Below are 27,957 nucleotides of genomic sequence, written 5' to 3'. Positions count from 1 at the left end.
TGTCTGTGACATCTCTGCTAATCAACACTAATCAATAGATTCCTGCAGCTATGTCTGTCTGCTATGCTGCAGTTTAACAGGTTCATGTGTCTCCCGTGACCCAGTCATATTTTTTCCCCACTTATCCTTTTATTTCAGGGATGTCCCCTTCTCTATGATCTACTTCCCCCTGTTTGCCAACCTTAATGCCCTGGGCCGGGAAAGTGCAAGTGGGCAGGCTGATGTGCAGGCCCGGGCGCCGTTCTGGCAGTCCTTTGTGGCAGGCTGCTCCGCTGGCTCAGTGGCAGCTGTGGCAGTTACACCGCTGGATGGTGAGTGGGAGTCAGATACGAGTATATACCTTCTTCATGTTGCAATACTTCACTCCAATATAATATTTATCTTATTAGACAAGACTATTTTACTTACATTATAATTATTTATGTTAATGCAAGTGTGCAACAGATTCACATAATAAAGTTTATAAGAAATCAAATACAACCTTGTTAATTTTAACACATTCAGAGTTTGGTTGCCTCATTTGTTCTGGTATCAGCACCGGCTTATAAATGCCAAATTTTAGCCAATTATCTATGCTGTAAACTCAGCATCAGATCTGTATGTCTATCACTCTATCTATAAAATGTCATGTTAGTCTAATTAGTTAAATACTTCTACTAAACTTAAGTTTCTTCCAAACACCCAAACAGTAATAAAGACCCGTCTGCAGACCTTGCAGAAAGGTGCCGGGGAGGATACATACAGAGGAATTCTTGACTGCACAACGTAAGCTTATAATGCCACATCTGCTTCCACAATAGAGTTTTTATAAGCGTAACCAGCCCAGTAACACTGCCTTTCTTGTATTTCTTGCCTTTTCCTCTCTGATCCCTTCGCAGGCGCATCATGAGGCGAGAGGGTCCATCAGCATTCCTGAAGGGTGCGACCTGTCGTGCTTTAGTCATTGCTCCTCTTTTTGGCATTGCCCAGGGTGTCTACTTTCTTGGGGTAGGGGAGACAGTACTAGGGTTGTTGGGATAGCAATGCTAAGTACCAGTGGCAGCAGTCATGTTGTTTCTGTGCAGATAATATGCTGCTTTTGTTACTCAGTGAGCAGAGAAAACAGAGACAGAGGAGAAATACAGCCACAATCCACTAACCAAAGGAAGAGCAATAGTCAGAATATGCATGAAAGAAGCTTCATTTACTAATATGTGGACTACCAGGTTCACACTAATGTTTCTCTAGGTTTTCACTTGCCGTAAGCAGGATTCTGTAGGTTAAGCAAGGTCCTTTGTATGTGTATGATTAATGTGAGGATTGTGTCCCAAGCTGGCCTGGTTATCCCAGGGTAGTTCCTGCCAATATGCCTGGGCTTAGTCCTTTCACCTGAGAGAGATCTGTTCTTTTCTGGGACAATTGGTGCATGTTGTTTGAGCCTGCTAACTCAAATGCCAGCCAATCCAACAGTTTCTTTGGCCTGTGCATCAACTTTTTAAGAATGTCTCCTTTCAAGCTTCATCTAAAAACCCTTTACAGACATGGAATATACAACATCGCTGGCCTCACTCTTTTTTTTTAAAGAGAGTGCATTACCATATGGTTTTATAGTCATGTTTCTCATGGGTTCACATACTCACAGAGATGGCAGAGAAATCCTGTAGTACATCCCAGTACGTACAAATGGATGAAGGGGAAATGAGTACATAATTTCTGTATTATCTTAAAGGAAGTCTAATTACACTTTTGAATATTCTCACCATTTGTTTTGACATAAAGCAGGGCCCCTTGCACACACACTTGGCGACGGAGATTTTTCATTGATTGGAGAAAATTTAAACAAAATAAATCAATTAAAAAAACAGTTTTAAAGGGCATTGTCCAGTGAACTAAGGAACTCACAAACTCTTAATGTGACAGCATGTATTTGCAGTTGTGCTTTATTGAAATTAATATAAAAATGCAATAAATCCCACAACTTTTCAGGAATAACCCACTAGGATGCTTAATCAGGCATCATGTGGTCAGACTGATGAAACGCAGCACCTGTCTTAACAGGGTCTTAATGATATATGATGTCAGAGTCTAAACTGCCAATCACTCAGACATCAATGTTTTTCTCTTAAAACGGGGCTCCATATCCTTCTTCCTACTGTTAAGTATCCCTTGTACTCGAGTAATCTTGGAATCTTTCACTGGACTTAAAGGTGCTGCCTGCCAGTGTCTCTGAGGTCATTACTTAATCTGATGGTAATGCTTTAATCGCCGCATTAGCATACAATATACACTAACAGACTGCTCACTTCCTGCTCGACAGCAACCGCAAAACCACGATTCCACAGGCTTAACGTCCTCTTCTCCGCAGCTTGCAACGGTTTAAATAAAACCTTGCTGTCGCCTTGGATTCCTTTTACCGCTTAGTTAGTTATACATAAGACGCTTCAGTGTACGCACAATAACTAAAGAAAATGCAATTAAGGCCTTATGACAGCTGGTTGTTTCGAAAGCATAAAAACTTTAAGTCTTAAATAAGTGGAACTGGTTGTGTTGAAATATTGTTTTGGTACTCGAGTCCAATTTTAGCAAAAGACAGCTGTAATCGTTAGACCCATGGAGGGAGTATGGCAACTTGTCTGGCCAACAGTTTGCCATTACTGAATCCCACTGGATGCCACTAAAAGGTTTTGTTTTTTACATTTTTAATGCAAGACACATTTTGATGTGGATACTCTATATAGGTTCCTACATTTTCCTCATTGTAGAGTGAACATAGCCTGAGTAAAGTGTATGTTTACAAGCTGTAAATAAAGATATCTCATACATGTTCCTTTCTCATGTCACTTTAATTGATACCTTGGTATATTATTACCTTGAGAACAATGCTAAGCAACTCTGTGTACGCACGCACACGCACGCACACGCCTGTATCTTTGGTTTAAATATGCAGCTTGCTCAGTTTACTCAAACTGAAACGACTGAAGACAAACATCTGTAATGTCATTAGAACATTGAGTCCTTTTAAGAGAAGATGAATAGAGGACATTTCAAAGTAAGAGCACTTGCTGAATTGTTATTTAGTCCATTAGTATTTAGAACTATATAAACACTCCCTTTGGATCTCAGTAACGGCAGATGGTTGGAGACTCTTGGGTTTTATGGTGATGCTCTGTCATCACCATAAACGTCCCACCTGTGCCCTCTTCATGTCCACAGTTAATCCAAGAACTTGCGATTGGGGTTGGCACCAAACAGATTCATTCTGACTTCAGGCATCATCTGTCAAGAGTAGAATCAAGATAGTAAGGATATAAATCACAACCATGTTTTTTTGGCCACAGCATTCAAACATTGTTACAATTGTTACAGTTCAGTATTTGATATTCCTTTCCAGCTGTAAGAACACAAAGTTTGTCATTTGATTTTTTTGCCACTGTCTAAAAATGTTAAATCTCGTTTCTGGCATATATACTCATTTTGAATTCAATCAATTTTTCCTATTTCAATCCCTGATATGTTGCTCTTCTACCAAAAAGGCTTTAAATGACCTGCAAATAAATGCACTCTGTCATTGTTTGCATTTTAAACAGCATCCCAAGTTTCTAAGTAACTATGTAATTTCTTAAAAACATCATTGCACATTCATTCATTGCACTCTTTGTTTATATTTTACACAGGATGCCAGATTTCTAAGTATCCATGTAGTTTCCTAAAAACATCCAATGACAGAGTGGAATAATATGCACTCTGTCATTGCTTACATTTTACACAGCATCCCAAATTTCTATGTAACTATGTCATTTCTGTGGCTCCTGTTCTGATCAAGGCCAACAAGTGCGAGTGCACATCCCGTTTATCTTTAAGCTTTTTCCACCTGGATGTGTAAGATCATTTGTACTGAATCTCTGTGAAAAGACAAAGGACTGCTCTAGCCCACCCACGTCTCATTCCACAGCCCACTTTGATCTTAAGTGGGTCAGACCAGTGAAATTCTCCTTTCTGTGATTTTAAAGAAGTTTAACTACATATATTGAGATATTTTAGGGACTAAATAAAGGTTAGGGGAGGTCAGCTTTTAAAACTCCAAAGCCATGGGCTGATTCCGGCTCTCCGGGTCTTACATTTGATGCTTCTGGTCTAGACCATTTGGGCCTTTAGAGAATCTTAAAATTATTTTTCTAATACCTATACATTAATAATACAATTGTTGCAGAAAATACTCAAAAGACCTTACTCCTGAACAAAGCTGAATAATTTACGAACATAAATCAGCAGTGACTGTAATTACTACACATTTGATTTCACAGCTTTACTCTAAAAAAAATGAACCAGTTTTTGCGTTATTGACACGATGGCAACATTGAATACTCAAAGCAAGTTTAAATATAGTAAATCCGTTGTTAGCATGACAGTATAGTCTTAATGATTAAATTGATTTTTCTCTGTCAGCTCTCCACCCTTCAGCGAATTAGATCCACTGGAAAGCAAGTTGGGCTCTGCTGCCCTCCACAGGCAAACAGCAGCTACTGCAGTGAGCAGCAGAAGATTTGGATGTGAGGTATATCATCGAAGTTACTTTACCTGTTGTGCAATGAGTTCTAGCCTGCTCTCCAACGTGTTGGAAACCTTGATCTTCCCATTCTCATTATACACCTCGATTCCTCCACAGCTGTTAAGATAAAATGAAATGTCTAGTTTAAGTCTTGATGCATGCTCAATCATCCAGGTAAGTAAATCCCAAAAGGTTGATTCTGTTCTGTTCATCACAGCCTATTGCTCATTCAGTGGTGCGAGTTTCAGTCATTGTGCAAATGTCCTGTTTATAAGGTTGGGGAAACCTGCAGTCAGCTGAGACTGAAGAAGTCACCTGGATGAGTGACGAAACGTTTCTCCCACTGAAAACGTCCAGATGAACAGAATCAACCTTTTGGGATGTCTAGTGTAAGGTTCAAAGTTCAAACCAAGCATCAGAATGTGGTGTGGTTGTGGTGCCAGGCATGCTGGACTGAGCATTTCACAAATGTCTGATCTACTGATCAGAAATTGAGTAGTATGTGGATCTTTCCACATAACCATCTGTAGGGTTTATAGATCCAATGAGCAGCAGTTCTCTGGGTGATAGTATGTTGCTGATGCCAGAGGTAGGACGAGAACTGATTTGAGGTGATAGGAAGGCAACAGTAACTCAAATAACCACTAGTTAACAAAAAGAGCACCTCCAAACACACAACATGTCAAACCTTGAAGCAGATGGTCTACACACCAGGGCCCCTCCTGTCAGCTAAGAACAGTAAACTGAGGCTATAATTTGAGTGGGCTCACAAAATTAGATAACAGAGGTTTGTGAAATGTTGCCTGGTTTGATAGGGTCACAGTGCGGTAAAAACAACATGAAAGCATGGCCACGCATCAGTGCTTCAGGCTGCTGGTGGTGCAACGGTGTGGAGGACATTTTCTATAAATGAGCCACAGTATACGCCTGAGCATCTTTGCTGAGCATGTCCATGCCTTTATGACCACAGTAACTGCTGCTCGCAGCAGGACATTGTGCGATGTCACAAAGCTCATATCCTCTAAGAATGTGTCCACGGTACTCAAATGGCTCCGACAGTCACTAGATTATAATCCACTGAAATACGGTTAAACGGGAAGTTTGCATCGTATGATCTGCAACAACTATGTGACGACATCATGTCAACGTGGACCAAAAAGTCTGAGGAATGTTCCAACACCTTGTGGAGACTACTCCACAAAGACAAAGTTGTTCCAACCCCCAAAGTCAAACTAAAGCTGAGCAGTGACTACAGTGTGTTTGTCATATTTGATTAAAAATGCAAAAATTCCTGCATCTCAATCTTGACAATACAAAATAGATAATCTGTAACAATCACATGACCTCCTTCTTTCTGAAGAACTGAATCATCTTACATCTGAGCTGGAAGAAAACGTTCCTTGTCGATTTTGACAGTTATATTACTCTTCACCGCCTCTTTGTAGATCGGGATGTTCTTATTGACTGCAGCCTGTTTGGTAATAAAGAGAGAAAACAACTCTATGTTTTATTGTGCATTCGACAAAAGAGGCAGATGGCCTGTTCCTTCTTTTCTAAATAACTAGTCAGAACAGCTTCACCTGAACAAATTCAACATCCTGCGGTCGGCAGCGAATGGTAACCTTAGGCTCCAGCAGTCGGTAGAATCCCTGAAACATTAAAAAAAGCTCACTTTTTAAATATAGAAAACTGAATAATATATTAACAGTTGGTTTGCAATCATAGATCACAATGGTAGATTATACCTGAAGCACTAGGCCCTCCAACAGACTGGAGTACTTAGCAGGGTCCTTAGCAATCTCTGCAAGTCTCCGACGGGCCTCGTTTAACAGATCCTGCGACAAAAACAGGCAACTGGATACATTAGAAATTGATATATGACTCATGAATTATGGTACGCAAAATCATATTTATCTTGCATCTGAGCAGTTTTTACAAATATTTAACTGGAACGCGTCTTTTTCACTGTACTGGAGTAGTGAAGGTCAAGTAGAGGACACAACATTTACACATTATTTCCATGTGTAAATATGTGCACAACAATTTAGTGCAAGAATGAAAGCTAATCATGGAAACAAATTCAAATTCATCATTAAAGTTATGATGAATTTGAATAGAGGAGGTTTCCAGTGGACACAGAAATGAGCATTCATCGCTCACCGTGATCATGTCGTCTCGGGCCTTCAGCACCTTCAGCCTGGCTTGGTTCATCATGTTGGATCTCTGGCTGTGGGGGGCGTTGATTATACCGATTAATTCCTTTTATCAGAGATATTCTTCAAGCAAAATTTCTGCCTGAACCAAATATGATTTTATTTTGAACTTTTTAGAGTTGTCATTTTCTCTTCTTCAGAGTTGTTGGCCCAGAATTGATTAAATCTGTTTATGCTGCTTCCTCGTTGGTTAGTTCAATGGATGCCTAACAAGCTATCAGAAGATCAGTCACTGCCTCAGAAAGACAGCGTTTACTCATGAGATGTGAGATTGCAGAGTGTCAGATCTGTAAGTGTTTGAAGTGTGGGATAAACAGCGACAAAAAGCATCTTACAGAAACAGTCAAACCGATGGGACAGCGGAGCTAAAAACAAGAACGTAAGGCGTGCTGTGGTGTACCATTTCCAAAGGCTAACTAAATTTTCTTTTGATGAATGCATTCCTATTTGTGCAGTTTGAGTGACCACTCTTTCTCACATCTTCTTATGCTGCTCAATTTGCTTTTCCTTCTTCTCATAGTACTCCATGATTTTCAGCCGCTGAGTCTGCACCAGACGACCTTTCTCAATGTTGAACTCTTCCTCCGCCTGTGTAAGAGAAGATTCATTAAATCAGTGGTCACTATGACAAAACACAAGACTGACAGGCAGAAGAGCTTCCGTTACCTTTGCATCAATTTCCTCAACTTTCTCATTGGCCTCTTGCTCAATGAAGGCCATCATGTGCTTAATCTGCCATAAGAAACACAAAAAGCAGCTGGTTCAAGTTTAGATCTCTGACAATGTGCGTCCTTTATGTGTCTGTCTGTTTTTTTCTGAATGATACAAAAACATGCGCACACACTTTTACAGTTTTACTAAAACTGATAGTTTAGCATTAGAAAGTGACCAAATTTCATTATTTACTGCAATGAGACCAACTTGACTTGCATTAATGGCAATGTTAGCATTTAGGCATTAACTTTAACTTTGCACCCGTCATAATGTAAACTGCCACCGACAACCAGAACTAAATGAATTGCGGCGTTGCCTTAAATGTTAAACATAGTGCGAAATAATGATTAACAGCGGGACAGTGCTGCAGTCCACGTATCGGCCCGTTAACTGAGATTATGTATGTTTACCGTAACGTCAGTGGGATTGACGTGCTTTAACTTGTCCATAAAGTTTACCTGTTTCTGTACGTCAGCGTCGGTGAGCGCCATGGCTTTTCTCAGTTATGTTTATTGTCTCTTTGGAGTCTGTCAAACTAACTGTCTCCGTCACTGTTACCGTCCACTGAAGCACAAACAGTTTGGGGTGAACACACGGTTTGGCTTTCGTGGTCGAGCTGACCACTGGAGGTAAAATAGAACTTCCGGTCTGCACTTTCAAAATAACATTTCGCGTTCAAGTTAAATATTTGTAACGAGGGCGGGGTGCTAAGGTTGGATGCTCTCCCCTCGAAATTCTTATAGCTACAGAAAATCAAGGATTATCTCCACCAATAACAGACACGACGTGTTTGTAAATTCCGTAAGTTTCCTCTTGTGACCACAGGTTGAACGGTGTCCGGTAGCAGAGGTGAGTATTATTATGAAGGCTCTGACAGGAAGACTGGTGCCGGTTTTGTACGCTAACATCCAGAGCACCCTGAGTACTAACGGCTACCTGCCATTGGTGGGCTACCCTCTCCGGCTTCTGCTACAGTAGTGTGTGTGTGTGTGTGTGTGTGTTCATAATTCTGTTCAGCTTGTCGTCTGTCCACATCTGGTTGCCTTTGGACAAGGACGGTAAGAAACGGACACCCGCTGAGCTTAAGTTAAAATGAAGTTTTGAGTCTCCAGCACGTAAAACGTGTAACGTCAAGCTAGCTAACAGTAGCTTGCATGTGAGTTTGGGTGTTCCAGCGAGGGGTGCAGCGGACACTTATGTAATTAGTCAGGTAATTAATTAGCAAAGCTACATGTCTGGTTAGTAAATCAGAATCAGAATCAGAATCAGAATACTTTATTGATCCCTGGGGGAAATTATTTAGCGAAATTATTTATTTATAAAGCGAATGGTTATGTTATTTGGTAGATTATTTTTTGCAGACATACTGAAATCTTTTGAGGATAGTTGTGTTTATTTAATTTACTGTAATTATCGTAGCCGCTTTGTTATTTGATGATTGAACTTTTTAATTACTCGGTTATACACATTATTTTATTTTGATAGTTAAACCCGGAAGTATTTTGTTTAATTTGGCAGACTTGACATGAATGGAATTTTTGGTCCGCTTGGTGTCACCTCGTCTCTGGAGGACCATGTGGGGCGATTAACTTAGAAGTTACAGGGGGTTAAAGTCGTGTTTCATATTTGTGCAGTGATCATTTTATTTGAAAATTGTTTTGGGGGTTTTTGGGGGGATTTTTAAAACGACCATCTGTTTGCCACATGTGTTGTGTAAATCATGATCTAGACACAAAAAAAGTACCCAAATATGTCCTGTCCCATTCTTCTGTCCTCAGTTGGGATCCATGCAGTCACATAAGTCTAAAATCACTCAATTTGTCCCCTTAGTGCACGCAGTGGGGGCAGGACACTGTAAACCTGAGGGCGGCATCTGTTTATGTCATTCATATAACAGCTTTTTCTTTTTTCTTTAAGATTAAATAACATATTGTATGATACAATGCCAGAGTTTAGATATAGATTTTCTTAGCTTTTATTAATGGCTGCCTCAGCCTCAGCCAGCCCATCCTTCAGGCTATAACGATTGTGCCTCTAACGAGATATTATTCTTCCTCTGGTTGTTATTTTCCCTAGGTGAGACGTCCAGCTTTGACTGTATGAATTAATGTGCCTGAGAGTCTGATACACATCTGTTCGATGGCTACCTCAGGCTCCACCGCCTCTGCCTCAATCCCAGCCACTGTGCCTGAGGGTTTCCATTTTGAAACCAAATATATTTTGCTTAACTACCTAGGAATGGTGCCTGCAGGTAGATCAGACCAACCAGCTGCAGCTCAAGGTGAGAGGAAATGCTTTGCATTTGTGGCAAACCTCTTATTAAAAATTGCTGATGAGACGAGCAACAGTTATTTTTTTTTCTTCCCATTTTGCACACTGTGCACGTACACAACCCTCACACACTTTCATTCAGAGAGCACACAAATAGTGGCGTTCACATGCACACATGGTTGTAACATAAAATATCTGGGGTGTGTAGGCACGTAGCCACCTGTTTTGCCAGCTTAATTTGGCTCTGACTGGAATCTGACTTTAGCAGGAGAACACATTCAGAAGACCTGTATGGACACTTTAACGTGATAGCTGAAGCCAGTGTCTGTAAACCAATAGATTTAGTGGATTCTCATCTAAAGCCCAGCTAGAATCCTTTCAATAACCCAATATGGTGACCAGAGTGCATAAAGCTGTCGTGTCTTCACAGAGGTCTTTGCAACAACCCTGTTACATGGCTTCAGGCATGCTGGCTCACATTTTTCTTCCTGTTCCCTTTTATGCCCGGCATACCAAAAGAGGTGTTGTGGAACAAATGTACAGTATAGTAATGATTTTCTGTGTCTGCTATGTGAGACTAGAGAAAGGATGTGTGAAGGTAAATGCCAGCAGCTGTTCGTTTCTTTTAGTTTGTGAAACCAAGTTATGACCTCACAGCGTTAATCCTGAAATAAATCTTAGTGATTAAAGAGAGCACAAGACTGCTGGAGAGCCTCTTTGGATGATGCATGGAAGTAAAGGAGCAGAGGTATCTGAAAAATGTATTTGGAGCAAGGAAAAGAAGACGAGAGAGAGAGAGGGGGAGTTCTTTTTATTTCCTGTCCATTTTATTGTTGTGTGCATGCTTGGAATGGGCGGAGATGGCAGATGAGTGGCTGATCCCTGCTTTCCGCTTGACCCGGTCCAATTTCTGACAGCCTGTCATGTGCAATCACTGTAGCATTACTCACACACCAGTGGACCAAAGCAAAATAGTTGTCTGGCTAGCTGTCTGTCTAAATGCTGACACAGCACCAAGGCCAGGAAAAGCCAACACTGGTCCTCATGGCACCCATGCAGGGACCTGAGAGAACAAGGTCCCAGTTGTCAGAGTGTCTTCTTGCTTTTTGTTTAAAAAATGTCAGTATTTGATTTCATAAACTGAGAAAAGTCAGCTACTAAAACTGAACCAATGGAGTCCAGTCACACTGGAAATAACCAGTGCCTCTGGGTTGCATGTATGAACATTATAAAATGATCCCTGCATCTCTCCGGGGTGAGAGGTCAAATGTAAAAGTTGATTTTTTTGAGGGTTTATTGTATTTTTGTGTAAATTCAGTGCAGCCCCACTTGGCGCCTTTGTGTTGCGTGGTTCATTACACCCTGAGCAGTGTAGAGTCGGTGCTGTAAATAATTGACCTCTGCCTTGATAGCCTTCGTGCACACGATGACTGAGAACCATTAACAGTTTTTTGCTTTGAATTCAAGCTCGTCAGGCTGAGGAGGAGCGGCTGCCTGCAAAGGTGGTTCTCTCCTCCAGGAAAGTTGGTGTGCGCGGCATCAACCGCTCATCCTTATAGTGGAGTCAAGATCTGGCCCAATTTCCACTTTGATGTTGATCCTAGCCTGTTAAATATTTCATGATTTAATAAAAGGTCAGATCCCATATTTGTTGTGTTAGCAACTTAACCCATTCTTTGTCAGATCCTCTAATTAATTTATCAGATTATATCACAAACTAGTGAGTGCATAACTCTTATGAATCAAAAAAAGACAATGAACCTTTTCGAAAAAGCCACATGACCAACTTTATTATAAGTTGTTAGAATAGTTACATAAAGAAAACTAAACACATGCATAAAACAATAACAAAATAGCTGTTGACATCAGTGTAAATGACCTTTTCTGAAATATGTTCATGGTTCCTAAAATGATTATTGAGGCGCTGAAAGAAGGACTGCTTTAAAAAGCGACCATGCAAATGCAACAAAAACAGCTGGCACACACTGAAATGACCGTCCAACCACAATATCCTGTTAAAATGCAGTCAAAGCAATTCAGAATTTCCAGAACAGCTTTTCTTTAGTCGTGTTTTAAGACATTTGGGGAAGTTTTGCATGAAAACTAGGGCGACTGTATGGGAGAGAGCCAGAAAGAATGAAGGATGGAGCGACAGTGGTTCATATTTCATGTTTGTTTATCTCTTTCAGGAGATGCAGAGGCTGAGAAAACAAGATCCAGAGTGATAAAGGAGCAAATAGAGGAAGGGCTGAGAGAACTGGATGGCGAAATTGCCGCCTGTAAGTGATCACAAACATACACAGCTACAGTTAGGTCCATATATATTTGTTTACTGAAACTAGTTACATAATGGAGATAATGTGTAGAATTTCATCTTTCATTTGAGGGCATCTACACTCAAATTGGATGAAGGGTTTAGGAGTTTCAGCTCCTCAACATTTGCCAGCCTCTTTTTAAAGGGACAAAAAGTAATTGGACAATTGACTTGAAGGCTATTTCATTGGCAGGTGTGGGCAATTCCTTCATTATGTTGTTTTCAAAAAAGCAGATAAAATGCCTGGATTTGTTTTGAGGTGTGGTGCTTGTATTTGGAAGATTTTGCTGTGAACAGACAACATGCGGTCAAAGGAGCTCTCCAGGAAGGTGAAACGAGCCATCCTTAAGCTGCGAAAACAGAAAATAAACACATCTGAGAAACTGTTACAATATTAAGAGTGGCAAAATGTACAGTTTGGTACATCCTGAGAAAGAAAGAAAGCACCGGTGAACTCAGAAATACAAAAAGACCAAGATCAACCTCTATCAGAATGAGGGCAAGAAAAAAAGTGTGGCGATGGCGTGAAACAGGTCACGATCGAAAGCATCCACATCGTCTGTAAAACATAGTGGAGAGAGTGTGATGGCTTGGGTGTGTACGGCTGCCAGTGGCTCTGGGACGCTGGTGTTTATTGATGATGTGATATACAGGACAGAAGGAGCTGAATGACCTCTGAGGTGTTCAGAGACAGACTGTCTGCTCACATCCAGCTAAATGCAGTCAAACTGACTGGGCGGCGTTTGATAATACAAACGGACAATGACCCAAAACGTACAGCCAAAGCAACCTAGGAGTTTATTAAAGCAAAGAAGGGGAATATTCATGAATGGCCAAGTCGGACACCCAGTTGAGCATTTCACTTGATGGAAACTAAACTTTGGACAGAAAAGCCCAAAAACAAACAGCGACTGAAAGCTGCTGCAGTAAAGGTCTGGCAGAGGATTAAAAAGGAGGAAACCCAGCATCTGGTGATGCTCATGAATTCAAGACTTCAGGCTGTCATTGCCAGCAAAGGGTTTTCAACAAAGTATTAGGAATTGACAATTTTATTTTCAGTTATTTAATTTTCCCATTTACTTTTGAGCCCCTGAAATGAAGGGATTGAGTTAAAAATGCTTTAGTTTTAGACATTCTCATGCAATCCTTTTGTTCAGACCACTTAATTAAAGCTAAAAGTCTGCACTTTAACTACATCTGAGTTGTTTAATTTAAAATTCATTGTGGTAAAAACCAAAATTAAAAAACGTTGTCTCTGTCCAAATATTTATGGACCTAACTGTAGTTCCAGAGATTAGCCTTCAAAAGCACTGAACACCATCACTAGTCTGGTCTTAAGTTTTTAAACTGAAGTTGATCAAAATTAAGTTCAGTGTGCAAGTATGACACATGTACAGTTAAAGCTCTTTGGTTTCTTTCCAAAAAGCATGAATATTGCTGCAGATCGCTGTGGTTGGTCACAGAAAAGCTGATTTTGATTTTAAGTGAATGATTGTTTTGTCTCACTCTGGTTTAAAAATGAGGATTTTTGTCTTTCTTTCACAGCTCACACACGTGGGTGGTTGCTTCATCGTGTTTCACTAGTCTAAGATGCTTTAATGTTATTCTTAAGTAAATATGATTTATGAGTCTCATTAACAGGATCTCAGACATTAGTTCAGTTACAATAATACATACAGACCATATACGGAGTCATACATACAGTCATCAGCAATCATATGACCCCCTATGAGCAGCACTTTGGCGACAGTGGGAAGGAAAAACTTCCTTTTAACAGGAAGAAACCTCCGACAGAACCAGGCTCAGGGAGGGGCGGGGCCATCTGCTGCTGTTGGGGTGAGAGAAGGAAGACAGGATAAAGACATGCTGTGGAAGAGAGACGGAGATTAATAACAAGTATGATTCAGTGCAGAGAGGTCTGTTAACACATAGTGAGTGAAGGAGAAACACCCAGTGCATCATGGGAATCCCCAGCTGCCTATTGCAGCATAACTAAGGGAGGATTCAGGGTCACCTGGTCCAGCCCTAACTATATGCTTTAGCAAAAAGGAAAGTTTGAAGCCTAATCTTGAAAGTAGAGATAGTGTCTGTCTCCTGAATCTAAACTGGAAGCTGGTTCCACAGAAGAGGGGCCTGAAAACTGAAGCCTCTGCCTCCCATTCTACTTTTAAATACTCTAGGAACAACAAGTAGGCCTGCAGAGCGAGAGCGAAGTGCTCTAATAGGGTGATATGGTACTACAAGGTCATTAAGATGAGATGGGGCCTGATTGTTTAAGACCTTGTATGTGAGGAGCAGGATTTTGAATTCTGGATTCAACAGGAAGCCAATGAAGAGAAGCCAATACAGGAGAAATCTGCTCTCTTTCTAGTCCCTGTCAGGACTCTTGCTGCAGCATTTTGGATTAGCTGAAGGCTTTTCAGGGAGTTTTTAGGACTTCCTGATAATAATGAATTACAGTCGTCCAGCCTGGAAGTAATAAATGCATGAACTAGTTTTTCAGCGTCACTCTGAGACAGGATATTTCTAACTTTAGAGATGTTGCACAAATGGAAGAAAGCAGTCCTACATATTTGTTTAATGATATGTAGGACTGCTTATTATTAGAGGTTTAATAAAAAGAAAAGTTAGTCAGAAGTGCCGCACTAATTAAAACAAACACTCTTTATGTTTCGTGTTCTTCCCTTTCTTTGACTACCTCCTTTAAACGAGCTGCACTTCTGTCAGCGATATCACTCTGTCCTGTGACCTGTGTTGCTTGCAGCCTTTTCCAGGACGGGATTCGACCGACACAATTCACTGGTGTTCGCTCCAGCCAACCCGGAGAACTCCATTGAGGACTGCCTGGCTGCAGTGGGAGACAGGCTGGCCCAAGAGCTCGACACACACCTGTCAGCAGCCGTACACACACTCCTCACAGGGTGAGTTTGTAGAGTTGTGGCTGTGTGTTTGCAAAAAGCAGCCTGCACGATAGTAACACTGGCGTCAATAAGTAACGGAGACCCTTTTGACAAAAGTGAAGCTAAATCAGCAGCTTTTTTTTTTTTGCTTTAAGTTTATTGGTGCTTCTCTGGACTGCATACAACTCCGACAGCTATGTTTATTGAAGTTATGCATAAAATAAAATGTACAGTATTTGATGGCTTCCTTTGTTCTCATATATGTACAGTAGTCTGGATGACCGCCATCACTTCAAATACTTTTCCTTCACGCAGGTATGAAAAAAGAGAAAGAAAAGGGAAAAAACCAAAACAAAGAAACATGTACAGACAGACACCGTTTGTAACTATATACATCCAGAGAGGGCAATTGAAAAGCCAACACACTCAGTAGCAGATGGTGACATAGCATTAGTACATGTTATTATAAAAAACAGACAAAAATGTAAACAACCATTCCTTCAGTGATGAATATCAGCGATATCTGGCCTTGTAGAACTCACATAGCGGAGCCATTTTCCCCAGTGTTTTACAAATTTCTCATACTCAAAATTCACTAATCTTATAAATCTCAAAAGTTACATCAGTCCAGCTGTTTAATGTTGGTGGATCCTGTGTCAGACACCTTTTGGTCAGTTGCAGCTAGCAGCACACCAAGTAAGTATTTCTCTCTTATGTCTGAGGGTTTGTATCCTAAAAATCTGGATTTGAAATCAAAGGGTAAATATGTACTAAATATGTTGTGCATCACTTTATGGACTTCTCTCCAGTAGTTCTTAATATTCTTACAATCACAAAACATATGGTAGTGGTGTGCTGTTTCATTTCCTCCAACATTCACAACTTCCATCATCATAATGCGCCTTTAAAGCTGGGGTAATGAAAAAAACGAAAAAGCTTTTCCAGCAGAACTCCTTCCATATATGTGATGTTCTACTTTTCCAATGAAAAGAACAAATGTATCGCCATTCCTCTTCTGTGATTGTCTGACCTCCCTCTTTCTCCCATCTTTCTTTTATATACTTTGTTGAATAATTGTTGAGATCATGAAGACTTTTGTATATTTGTGAGATTACACCTTTCTTCATTTCTGACTTATAAGCATTTACAAAGAGTTGGGTAAATGGCCTCGCTGTAGTGGGTATTTGGTTTTTAATGTTTCGAGTATAAACGTTTCTTAACTGTACGTATCTATCGTGGTCTTGGTTTTCTAAATGAAACATTTGCTTTAAAGTTTGGAAACTCATAATTTCATCTTCCTTTACAATACCGCATATCGACGTGATTCCTTTATCTCTCCAGTTTTTAAAACTAGGGTCTATTTGATTTGCTCATATGCTCATATCCGACTCATATGCACACCATTTTAATATTTTTATATCCTTCTCCAGCTTTTTTTTCTTTTACCACCACTTTCCAACCCCCTACTGTGGCCTTTACCCAAGGATTTCTTAATTTGGAAATGTAGTCCTGTAGATTTTTATCTGCTAGAACTGCCTGTATATGCATATGGTTATTGTTTTGCATTCCATTTCTTTCCATGCTGCTACATATGAGGGCTCACACCAGTGCAACACTGCCCTGATCATTGCTGAAGTATAGTGTTTTTTTTTAAACATGGTAGTCCCCAGCCGCCGTTCTCTTTGGGCAGTTGTGATGTTTTGTATCGTATTCTGGGTCGTCTGCCTTGCCATATGAATCTAGAGATCGTTTTGACTCAATCAGTAAAATCCATTTGATTAATCTGGAGTGGGAGGGTCAGAAACAAATATAAAAATCTCGGTAAAACATTAATTTTGATGGTTTCTATTCTAGAGCTTATGCTCAGACATGGGATATGATTCCAATTTGTAAGGTCCTCTTTGACTCTTTGATATAAATGGTTGTAATTTCTGTCTTACACCCAGGTATTTAATTGAGCCTGTGTTCCATTTCAGTGGATGTGCTTGTCTGAGCTTTTCAGAAGGACTATAATTGTAGGGAAGGGCTTCAGTTTTATTTAAATTCAGTTTATATCCTGTTATTGAGCCAATGTTTTTAAGACAGTTCATTACCTCTGGCAGAGACTCCTCGGGTGTTTTTGGGAATAAGAGTACATCATCGGCGTAGCATGCTATTTTATGTTCCACATCATTTAGTGTAACACCTGCGACTTTTCTGTTTTGCCTTATATGTTGGGCTAGTGGCTCCAGAAATATGGCAAAGACAAGAGGAGAGCAGGCACAGCCTTGTCTCACTCCCCTCTCCAATGTTAGAGGTTGACTTAGGTGACCATTAATCCTAAGCCTTGCAGTCGGGTTATCATATAATGCCTTTACATTATTTGTTACCGGCTCATTAAAACCAAATTTATGCAAGACTCTATATAGGTATACATACATAGGCCAACAAACAGAGTCAAATGCCTTTTCAGCTTCAAGACTGAGGATCACAGCTTGCTCTGTATGTTGTATATAGTTCATTATGTGTAAAGTGCGTCTTGTGTTATCCTGGGTTTGAGGTTAGGGAGTATTTTTTCCATTCGTTTTGCCATTATGGATGTATAGGTACGGTAATCTACATTAAGTACAGCAGCCATGTTTCTACTGCAGTTGTTACTGTGTGAGAAAAGTGTTATTATCTCGAAGGACTGACACAGTCACTGTTGATACACTGCAGGTATTTGCTCGCTATCAAGGTAATGCACTTTTGAACTTTAACATTTATTGACAGTCCTTTTAATTCTGAATGTTTGGGGTTTTTTTAGAGTAAAGGTAGTGTGAACTAAGTGGACACAAAACAGTGTCATACAGACACAGTTTTCTTTTAGATCTTTTGGTTTTGACTTGCATTACATTGTTACTTCTGTACTTTCCTAAACTAGTAAACCATAAAATCCTGAAGCCACTGGAGCACATACAGCGTTCAGTATCAACTCAGATATGCTGGAAATGTCTACGAGCTTTTATGTTCCCAGGGTTAGCCTGTATACTGATGATAAAAGTGAAACCAAAACACTGCACATCTCATGAATCCTACTGAAATGATTCATGAGAGAACTTTTATCGAGGAAAATAAAAAAATTACGAGCTGCTCAGGTCGTAGAGTTCAGTGGCTGACTGATAAAGACTGCTGATCCAAGTGCACATTCATTAAACTGCCATCATAAGTAAAACAACCAACATACTTTTGACCTAACATTAGCTCATTATTCTACTCTTGCCCCAGGGTAGAGCTAGTTTAGTTTTGTGCAGTGTTGTAATTTAGTTTTTAATCTGAGATGATAATGCTTCATGTTTTAAATAACAGCTTAAACTCTATCGTGTTAGGTTTGTGTGGTCTTCGCCATAGTTTGTCTTGTTGTTCCCCCTGTGAGGTTGCCTGTAGTAGAAAACGGAAATAAAAACTCTTCTGCTATTTTAATGATGAATCAGTGTAGCCCCTCCCCACGCAGACAGCAGAGGCATTAGCACCTTGTTCTTACAGGAGCTGGCTATAAGTAAAGATAATGACATGAAACTGTAGCAAAGAAGATTAAATATCTATAAGATAATAATAGTTATTTGGTGCTAAAATGTGATCTAGGTTGATAACTGGTGTTGCTGCTACTTCCTCAGTTGTTGTAATCAATTTACCTAAGGTAAAAGTAGTCCTGGTAAACAGTTACATGTGGTAGGTAAAGTACAAAACCTTTAACCTCCTCAACATGAAGATCACGTGTTTAATACTAATGGTAATGTCTGTGTTTTCAGACCTCTGGACTATCAGAGATTCAGATGCACAACACTGGAGCTCTCAACACACACACCGGGAGGCTGGAGCAAGGTGAGTGAGCCGTGAGTTCTGCTTCACTGATTAGAAGTGAGACATAATTTGCAAAAGGTGCAATGTTTCCAGTTAGATTTTCTCCTAGTAACAAGAGAGAGGTGTCAGATTTATGTCTCTTATCCTTGTGAATGAACTGCTTTCTGTCTCTCGTCACCACTGCCACCAGGTGCTTGTTCCGTTAGTGCTGCTCCAGGCTCTACAAAGTGAAGGCCAGTCTGTGATGACTCTGTTGGACCTGGGGCTTCACTTCCTAGAGGAGAACGAGGCAGACTACATCACTCAGCTTGGGGGATGGGTGAGTTTTTAAATAAAGGGGAAAATACATTATAAATAAGTCTAATTACCTGAAAGTCCAATCTAACAATCTAATACAATTTTAAGATGGCCTGCATTTGTATAGGACCCCAAAGCGCTTTACACTACATTCAGTCATTCACACACTGGTGATGGCAGCTACATTGTAGCCACGGCTGCCCTGGGGCGCACTGACAGAGGCGAAGCTGCCGGACACAGGCGCCACCGGGCCCTCTGACCACCACCAGTAGGCAAACATGGGGTTAGTATCTTGCCCAAAGATATTTGGGATCGAACCACCGACCTTCTGGTTAGTGGCTGACCTGCTCTGCCACCTGAGCTACCCCAGTAAAAACTAAGAAAACTATATTCCCAGTTTAGAAATACTTAAAAACGATCTTAGATTGCAGGTGTGGTGACTAATTTTAGAATAATCAAGGACAGAGCCTACTGAGACTTAAGTTTTATTAAGGAGTAAATATTATTAGGACTGTGCAGAGCATGCGTACATAAAACAGGAAGAAAAGATGCTGCGTAGTGGAAAACTTTATTGCACCAGCCTAGAAAGATGTACACACCTCTTGATAGCCAGATGAGGGCATCAGTGAGCTACAAGAAATGCATTGGTTTGCTAGATTAAAATGAGCATCATAATACCCATGGCTATAAATTCTCTGCTTCTATATAAATAACCACACTGTTATGTATACAGTGTATTTACTGCTACGTTTCTTTGGGCCAATAACCATAAACTCTGAAAATTGTCAGGCAAAAATAGGACAGTACTTCTGTTCTGTGGAGTGTTTTCATATTAAATATAAACCCTGTTCATGTAAACTGTCGCTGTTGATGAATGAAAGTCTAGCAAATACTCCTTTAGCCGTGCAAGTTGTCCTTCCACATCTAAGTCACGATGCTTGGCTGCAGGCTCACTCTCTCCATGGCTTCTTATTATCATAGATAAGCAACTTGTGCAACTTTGTTTCTAGGTTTACATTTTTGCAGAGATAGTATTTGCCAGAATGCAGCCCTTCGCCGTTGTACTTAGGGAGTCTGTGCGGTGCTCTGCTATTAACGAGGCCACGTTGACGAACGTTCACGTGACTTGACATGTTAACTGCTGCTCTGGTCGCCATTACATCATTGTCGTGCTCTGGCTGGTCTCACACAGCGTTATGTGAACACAGTACGCTGGCTTCAAACAAAGCTACATTCTTGCTCTGTGTTATGTCATAGTTGATGAACGGATGATAGGCTCGGGCACGATCGGCAATGGAGTGATGAACTGAAAAGAGAGAGGGAGTGCACGAAGAGGCTGTGGAAAGGAGAGGGCACGAAGGAGGGAGGGATGAGCGCAGTCAGGGCAAAGTGAAATCTCCATTAGTTTGACAGCTGTCTGCATGCACAGCTCCAGCTGGCTTTCTACCTGCACTCCATCTCAAACCGTCTTTTTTGACTCTCTGGGGCTTTGTGCGTTCACACTTACATTTCACAACTTTCACGCTCAGGTAAGATGGTTTACTTGTGATGCGTGCTTGTCTGCATGCGTGCATGTGTGGCTGTGTGCAGCAGTGACAGATTTTAAGAAGCTAAAAAGGTCTTTACTTCCTACCAGTACTCTGCTTACTGTTGTTAACATTTGACATATGAGGCCGTGAGATGTAAATTTCCACAACAAGGAGGAGAGTAAATGAAGTTTTTTTTATTGCATCTATCAAAGTTGTATATTAATCAACAAAAAGGGTCTTTGTTGTTTTTGTACTTTACAGGATATTGGAAAACGTTTCTGTTGTGTCTGCCGAGTTCTCTTTAGGACACTGAAATGCAAGTTAGGTATGGGCTGCTCGATTAATGGCTTTGTTAGTTACATCAGAATACACAAAGGATTTGTATGGCCCTAATGTGGCGTACACTTCATTTGGCAAGGACAAAAGTAGCTGTCAGACAATAGACAGTCAGGGGAGCACACGGGGGGACGATGGGTGAGGTGATAAAAACGAAAAAACCTTGAGGAGATGTTGAAGCTTGTCGTCGTTGTGCTCGCATGATGTTGGTGTCCTGCTGTCCATCTGAAAGTAAAAATGCTGCATAAGAACTGAGTGTTCAGTATTCATATTGCCGTCCTTGAGAGTATAATGGAACATGAAGCCCAAAACTTGAAGGTGCCAAACAGATAATTGCACCTCTACACTCGGAGAAAAAGATATTAAAGACATACATTACTTTATTGCTGCATATTTGATATTCAAAACACCATATCTTTAAAGGCAGTAAAGAAATATATAGTCCTCTGTTTTGTATACTGGAACAAGCTGCCCTGCTTAGAAACAATGATGATATTTTAAGGCTGAGGTGCTTTAAAGGCCCGAGTCTTTGTCCTGTCAGGCCATATCACGCTACACCCTGTGCAGTGTAACTGTGCTTCCCGTGTTATGTAAGCATCCTCTGGCCTGCTCTGGGCTTTAATATGTGCATCACTGTGACACTGCATCAGCATGAATGTGGGCCAACAGAGTGTCTGCGCAGGCTGAGGAAGCCCCCAAAATAACTAATAATCCCCTAAAAACATCATCACCAGGTGCTTGACTGACCCGCTTGTCCTTTGCTGTAAAAAGCTGCTGAAGCAGCAGGACACTGGCTGATTGGCAGTGATGAAGCAGGACAGACATTCATTTTTTTTCTGCTCCCCCAGCTACCCACAACACTAACACTGTCAGCGATGTTTGGCTAAAACCCAATATTTACTGATTGCAGATTGTGTAGCTGCACACAACAAGACACTCTGTTGCAATAAGATTTTTATTTTATTTTTAAAAGGTGCTTCCCCAGAAGTGGTGTGGAGACGTGTGATTCCATAAACACTTTCAAATCTCAGACAGTCAAGCATGTCACACCCTGCATGTGGTGGTCAGTTTCACAATGCTGCATCTGTAGGGATTATTTATGGGGTGGGGATGAAGTGTGCTAATGAAAGCCAGGGTAATGTGAAATGCTAAAACTGGATTACACAATGTAAAATAATAGCAATGTGTCTGTTTTTCTGTCAGTAATAAAGATGTTGCAGAAGAGAAGCTGATAAATAGTGTGTTGTTGGCCAAAAGCGAGGATGCGTTCATGGTGATGAACATTCCTTCTGTGAAAAGGGAAGCGTCGCCTGAAACGATGCGAAAGAAGCCTCCACAGCAGTTCTGAGGGATAAGTTAGTTTAAAAATAGGGATGTGGGGACCTGTGGTGAAATTTGTGTCTGTTTGCTTATTTTGTTGCTGTTAATTATTTCCCATTTGTGAAAACAAAGAAGTCTTTAATGTAAAACAATAAATAAATAACCGTGCTGTGTTAAAATCTTATCCCCAGCAAAGAACTGGTGTTACATAGCAGATGAACGATGGCCCCTGACGTTGGTAAATGTTGTCACACATTTCAACTTTAGGTTTTCCTTTTTAAAGCTGGCTCCTGGTTTTTCTTGTCTTTCTCAGCACTTTGTTTTATTCAGCTCGATCAGCTGTGTGACCCCTTGCAGGACCAGTGATTACATAATGCTCATATAAATGCCAAGGGTGCATACTAACCAGTGACCGTTACACTGACTAATCCCCAAACTGAATATTAGTAATTCACTTGTTGATGTGGAGCGTTTGCTTTTTGTGACAACTCTGTCAGATCTGATGTTTGGATTTGCAGCATTTGTAGGATTTTGACTGTATGCGACGGCCATGCCAGTGTAACTAATGTTGATTTATCAGCAGAAATGAGTCACCAGGGCAGTGGCTATGTTACTCTTACTCTTACCCTCAGTGATAGCTTTCTGCTTCAGTGTTTAATTACAATGTTATTTAACCTTGGGTTGCAGAGAGCCAGTTAAAAAGCAGAGTAGTAACAGGTAGGCTGTACACCTTTGGCTCTGCAACAAGAATGTGCAGTGGTTTTATATAGTTTGTCTTAGGGCAAGGGTGGAGAACTGAGCCTGAGAACAGAGCAACAAAGCCTAGAGTTTTCCCACTCTCTGCGTTTCTGAGGGACAACCTGAAGCATTGAAGAAAGTTTAGTTTGCATGTCTTCTCAGGTATGTTTGTATGTAAGTTTTTCATCGTGTTTCTTAGTTTAATCCTAAACTTTATAAGCTTTATATTCAAGCTTTATTACTGGTACTCTAACTTTAAAATATGTGGTCATATAGTTGGTCAGTAATAGTCTTTGTATTACTATAGTTCATAGGTGTGGTCTCCAGTGCAGTCATAGCTATTGCTGAAAACACAAACCATAAACTAAATAGAATTTTAAAGAATACCAGTGTCTCTTTGGCTGTGGATTTTTTATTTTTTTACCACACGGCAACATTAACCTGCTGTGTCGAGCTGATGTGCAGGCTGTGTCCTGAGAGGGGAGGATTTTGTGAAACACTCCTGCTCTTCTACATTCAAATCAGCTTATGCAGAAAGCAAATGTTGGATAACGATGAAACGCTGTTGGATTTAATCTCTGTCCTGCTTCCCAGGATGCAGCTGCCGCGCACAGCACTGAGTCTCTTTGTAAGGAAAATGACCTTCACGGCTTGTAGGTTTTCTAAAAAAACAAAACATGTTTAAATACATGTTCAGACGTTGACGTGTGAGTTGATCAGATCCAACTGTGTGGTCAGGGGCACCATGAAGAACATGCTGACATATTCTGCTTATTTCAGATGAAGCTGCTGGCGGCTGTCTGAACCCCTCTATCTGATGCTCACACAAACACTCACCCTCCCTGTTTGACTAACACTGCGTGCCTGAACTGTCTGTTTGAATCTCATCAGCTCAGGTCACACCTATGTGACATGCAACACAGCAGAAAAGCCTGGCCATGTCAGATACAAGCTTAACTTCCTCAGTCAAGCACAGTTTAGTATCTCTAATTGTTTTAGCCAACATCCAGACTTTTCGTTTCACATTATGTGTTTATTTATTTTTTTTGCACGCATCATTTGCAAGATCTACCTGCTCGGCATGCTGTGCAACAAGGTGGTTTGTATGTTGCTCTTTTGGTTAGTCAGCCTATTACTTTCTAAGCTAAATCTTTTCATCTTGTGTTGGTTGGATTGCCAAAAGCTTTAGAAATAAATGACTCCTAGAGGATCGGTCCTACTGACTCTAGTGATTTCCTTAGATTTCCCTCTTGTGTTGCCATGAGGTTGGATTTCATTTATGAATACTAACAAAGTATAGTATTGGCATATATGTTCCTCTTGCATAAACTGGAGTTGGAGCCGTAGCAATCACGATTTTCTGTAGCAAGTTCTGTTTTATATTATTGCAACAGATCCAATGGGGAGTGATTTTTGTTGTGATAGAGAAATGTTAATGTGCAAAGTCCAAAGTTGACGCCTTGGAGCTACAGGACTGTTGTGATGTTTGATTTCACTGCTTGTCTTGGTCAGTTGCCTATTTTGAACCACAAATTGTAAGTTAAGCGTCACATCACTGCATGGTCAGTGCAGTGATGTGCATTCATATTAAAAAAAAATTTTTTTCTTTGCTAAATGTTTGCATGATAAAACTTACTTTAATATATTAAGCTTCGATATATTGATTTATGAAACTTATTTAAATGGATTTTCTTCCAGCAAACTCAGCCCTGTGTTATTCTCACTCACATGGTTATATTTGCATGTTACATATCAAGACCTCAGCTTACAGATGCTTCCTTCCTCTGTTGTTTACCACTAGGTGGCGTAGAAGATAAAACAAGTGTGGATTTAGTCTGCAAAAGCCCCCCCCCCCCATATAGCAGTCCTATTCTGAATTCCTATTATGTAACCTTATAACTTATTCTTGGTTATAATTTTATGACTACTGAGAAACTTTTACATGTTGCTAAAATTGTTGTTTTATTTCTTTTATTTCATATTTCTTAAGCTGGTTTTCTTGGGAGAAGGTGGCCTCTGATGTTGCAACCAGAGACTAAACTTTAACAAAACACAGAGATTGTAACAAATTCAACTAATGAATTGAATGTAAGTGTCATGTTTGTTTCTGTGTGCCACAGGGTGAAGTATTCAGCCTCGTGTTGGATGAAGAGCGAGGTGTGACTATTGCCGAAGACAGCAACGACATTTACATCCTCTCAGGAGACCAGGATCACGACCAGATCAGCCCTCCCTCGTCACTGCTGTGCACCGGAGACAACAGCAGCGAGCAGAGCTCCTGGCAGACAGAAAGCTTACCTGTGTCTCTGGCTGGCCACGAGTCGTGGGCACAGGTTGGTGCGATGGACCCTGAAGACATCAAGAGCCTGGACAGCAACGAGGGTGTTGCTCTGGTCGAGGAGCGTAGTGAAAACAACTCCTCAAACTCGGACATCGTCCATGTGGAGCGCGAGGAAGCCGAGCTGTTGGAGGAAGGCAGTGAAGGCGGAGTGATAGAAGAAAGCATGATGAGTGTTTTAGGCACTGACAGTGAGCTAGCTGAGCTCAGGGAGGAATTAAGAGTCCAGACCGCACCTGCACCAGTGACAGCTGAGGCAGACCCCACACCTCCAGCTTCCCTGATTTCATTAGAAGAGCCAGTTGTGATAGAAACACCTGCAAGCTTGTCTGCAGAACCTTCATTCATTTTCTCAGAACCAGAGCTGCTTCCCTCTGCCTCTGAACCTGCTGAAGCCCTTCCCACTGAAGCTGAACCTGCAGTACCTTTGTCTGTTCCTGCAGTGGAACCAGAGCCTGAGCCAGAACCAGCTGCTGTCACTGCCCCAGTGACCGATCCAGTGCCTGCTGAAATGGCAGTCCCATCTCCAGCCAAGGAAATCCCGACAACACCAGCAGAGCCTGATTACACATTAGAACTAGCGTCCGAACCAGAGCTGAACCCAGAGTCCATCACTGTGTTTCACCAGCCAAAGGAATCGCAGCCAGAACCAGAGACTGTGGCAGAGCTAGACGATACGGTCGCTGCACCTCCAGTTCCAGAGGCTGTGGAGGCCCCTGTCAAAGCACCAGCTGAGGAGGCCCCAGTGCAGCCGGAGCCAGAAGCAGAGCTCCCAGTGTTGCTTTATAGAGGGGCTGCTCTGGCAGTCCTTGCAGCTGTTATAGCCTTTGTTCTCATACGCTTTCAGAGGAAATAGCGTAAAAAAGTGTTATCCTCAGCAGCGGGGAGTGTAGAATGCTAAGGTAGAATAAAGGTATTTGCATACATACGGTGAGACTCTCCTTAAAAGTAGTTTTTAAAAATCCTCCAGGTATAAAATGTGTGAAAGTGTCCCCCAGAAAACCAGAATGTCTTGTCATCCACAACCTTAGTGCTGGGAGTCCCTCACTGCTTCTTTCAACCAGGTGCAAACACAGAAATGTGAAAACGGTGCACTCCACTCTACTTCTTATTTTCTCTGTTTTTCTTTTGGGGGTCAGTTGCAATTTTGTTTCCAATTTCTTTTTGCCTCCAATCTTTTGTACTTATTACTGAGTACAAAAGCGTGTGTGAACTTTTATCCCTCTTCGCTTAGATTCAGCTTCTGTCGTGTCTCTTGGTTTGCTATTTGCATTGTTTCTTTCATTGGAGTCAGCGACGCTGGATTGAAAATTGACAGTGCTCTCACAGGAAACATAAACCTCAAGTATAAGTTGTGATGTTGTGCGACATATGGGTTTCTTGCTCTTCCGCCTCCTACGCAACAAAGGGTTATTTATATTTTTCTCCCTGTGAGTAAATCTGATACTTTCATAAACAGACTTCTATAGAAGTGAATGGTATTTTTGATATTTTCGATTGAAACCAAAAATGAATCTAACGTGTCCATATTGCACAATAAATTTGTGATATCAGTACATAAATTTAAATATAGTGTGGTTTTAAAACATTTAAAAAAATCTTGATGCATATTGTTTCAGAAACCAGATGTTTTTTTTGTTTTTTTTTTTAAATCTACTATATTTGGTTGCATTAGCCAAACAAGAACCACCGATTACTTTCAGTGAAAAGTGAGCTATAATTACTCCAGAAAAGTAGGGCATGAATGCAGCACATTGAATCAATCTAGTTTATTTATTTGACATTTTTTTTAGGGTTGAATTTGACTGGATCTCTATTCCCACCTATCCCAGTTACTCTCACCCTCATTTCAGTTACTTTGCTGTCGTGCTTTTGCGCCCCAGCATCTTTATTTGGTCCTCTGTACTTTGCCTTGTCCCCTTTTCCCTTATTGCGGCACTGCTCATAATACCCGACTAGTTCCACAGAGGTTCATTTGTAAGTGTCTGCCCCAGTGACAACATAATACTTCCCTCCCCAAGTAGAAAGAAAAGCAGTAGCATGCTGAGAGTTATTGAAAGCAAAATCAGGTTGCCAAAAGACAATCAAAACCACTTGGAACCATTTCAAATATGATTTGTAGGAAAGTCTTCAGAACAAACAATAAACTCAACCTCTTACGTAGCTGTAATTTTGGATTTTGCGTTCACACTACATTAAAGAAATCACTGAACATTCTAGTAAACCAGCAGAGCACAAGAAACCAAAATAATATACTGAACAGGAAGTGGAAACAAATAGTGTGGAATCTCCCTTTGATTCCCTCAGAGGGAAAACAGCTGGGAAATTTATGAGGAACTCATGTAATCTGTTAGCCTGGTCCTTAACACACCCTCACTGCTGCTATCACGCAAAATCATTTGAGTTTAAAGATATTATAGGAATTTGTATGAATGTTCATGTCACCTTCAGTACTGCAAATGTAGTTTAAGTTGATGAGTGTAACATCTACTTTCAAAGGGAAACTTTACAAGTCCAGAGCAGGATGGATGTCAAAAACAATACCCAACATGGCATTTTGTACCTCGAGTTTCCTACAGAACATTGTTTGAAGCAAAAAACAATAAAGAGATTAAACTACTTCAGCTGTGATTTATT

General features: G+C 40.7%; 3 protein-coding genes across 10 annotated transcripts in view; 2 read left to right on the top strand and 1 right to left on the bottom strand.

Annotated features, from left to right (window-relative positions):
* The window catches only part of slc25a18 (solute carrier family 25 member 18), a 13,606-nt gene extending 10,803 nt beyond the window's left edge, over positions 1-2,803 (top strand). For all 5 annotated transcript variants that reach the window (XM_026176676.1, XM_026176680.1, XM_026176677.1 and 2 more), the window contains exons 8-10: positions 139-311; positions 690-765; positions 879-2,803. In XM_026176676.1, the coding sequence (XP_026032461.1) occupies positions 139-311; positions 690-765; positions 879-1,020 (391 nt within the window). In that variant the 3' untranslated portion in view covers positions 1,021-2,803. The remainder of the gene's footprint in view (positions 1-138; positions 312-689; positions 766-878) is intronic.
* Positions 2,804-8,084, bottom strand: atp6v1e1a (ATPase H+ transporting V1 subunit E1a). The gene is made up of 9 exons (XM_026176681.1): positions 7,914-8,084; positions 7,408-7,473; positions 7,220-7,329; positions 6,689-6,755; positions 6,274-6,363; positions 6,109-6,177; positions 5,905-5,999; positions 4,558-4,645; positions 2,804-3,255 (listed from the first exon to the last, which is right to left on the bottom strand). The coding sequence occupies exons 1-9, from the start codon at positions 7,944-7,946 to the stop codon at positions 3,193-3,195; spliced, it is 681 nt and encodes a 226-aa protein (XP_026032466.1). The 5' UTR covers positions 7,947-8,084; the 3' UTR covers positions 2,804-3,192.
* A 22-nt stretch (positions 8,085-8,106) lies between these two features.
* bcl2l13 (BCL2 like 13) lies at positions 8,107-27,944 on the top strand. 4 transcript variants are annotated; one of them, XM_026176673.1, is made up of 7 exons: positions 8,107-8,256; positions 9,532-9,736; positions 11,916-12,005; positions 14,805-14,961; positions 18,711-18,783; positions 18,953-19,081; positions 25,103-27,944. In XM_026176673.1, exons 2-7 carry the CDS (start codon positions 9,595-9,597, stop codon positions 26,174-26,176), a joined length of 1,665 nt encoding a protein of 554 aa, XP_026032458.1. In that variant the 5' UTR covers positions 8,107-8,256; positions 9,532-9,594; the 3' UTR covers positions 26,177-27,944. The 4 variants fall into 4 exon arrangements, with proteins under 4 accessions (XP_026032458.1, XP_026032459.1, XP_026032456.1 ...); XM_026176674.1 differs by lacking the exon at positions 8,107-8,256 and adding an exon at positions 8,285-8,304; XM_026176671.1 differs by lacking the exon at positions 8,107-8,256 and adding an exon at positions 8,336-8,513.
* The last annotated feature ends 13 nt before the right edge of the window (positions 27,945-27,957 follow it).

Source organism: Astatotilapia calliptera, chromosome 7, assembly GCF_900246225.1.
Source record: "Astatotilapia calliptera chromosome 7, fAstCal1.2, whole genome shotgun sequence".
Lineage (NCBI taxonomy): Eukaryota > Metazoa > Chordata > Actinopteri > Cichliformes > Cichlidae > Astatotilapia > Astatotilapia calliptera.
This window is presented reverse-complemented; position numbering and strand designations above follow the sequence as displayed.

What these genes read in the sequence shown, in the direction of transcription:
- atp6v1e1a (XM_026176681.1), bottom strand. Translation starts at nt 7,946, where the DNA reads ATGGCGCTCACCGACGCTGACGTACAGAAACAG. An exon ending in TTGAGGAAATTGATGCAAAG is followed by an intron (nt 7,330 to 7,407) that starts GTAACGGAAGCT and finishes TCTCTTACACAG; the next exon opens with GCGGAGGAAGAGTTCAACAT. An exon ending in CGTTTTCTTCCAGCTCAGAT is followed by an intron (nt 4,646 to 5,904) that starts GTAAGATGATTC and finishes TTATCTTAACAG; the next exon opens with CTGTGGAGGAATCGAGGTGT.
- bcl2l13 (XM_026176673.1), top strand. Translation starts at nt 9,595, where the DNA reads ATGGCTACCTCAGGCTCCACCGCCTCTGCCTCAATCCCAGCCACTGTG. An exon ending in GGATGGCGAAATTGCCGCCT is followed by an intron (nt 12,006 to 14,804) that starts GTAAGTGATCAC and finishes TGTTGCTTGCAG; the next exon opens with CCTTTTCCAGGACGGGATTC. An exon ending in GTACACACACTCCTCACAGG is followed by an intron (nt 14,962 to 18,710) that starts GTGAGTTTGTAG and finishes CTGTGTTTTCAG; the next exon opens with ACCTCTGGACTATCAGAGAT.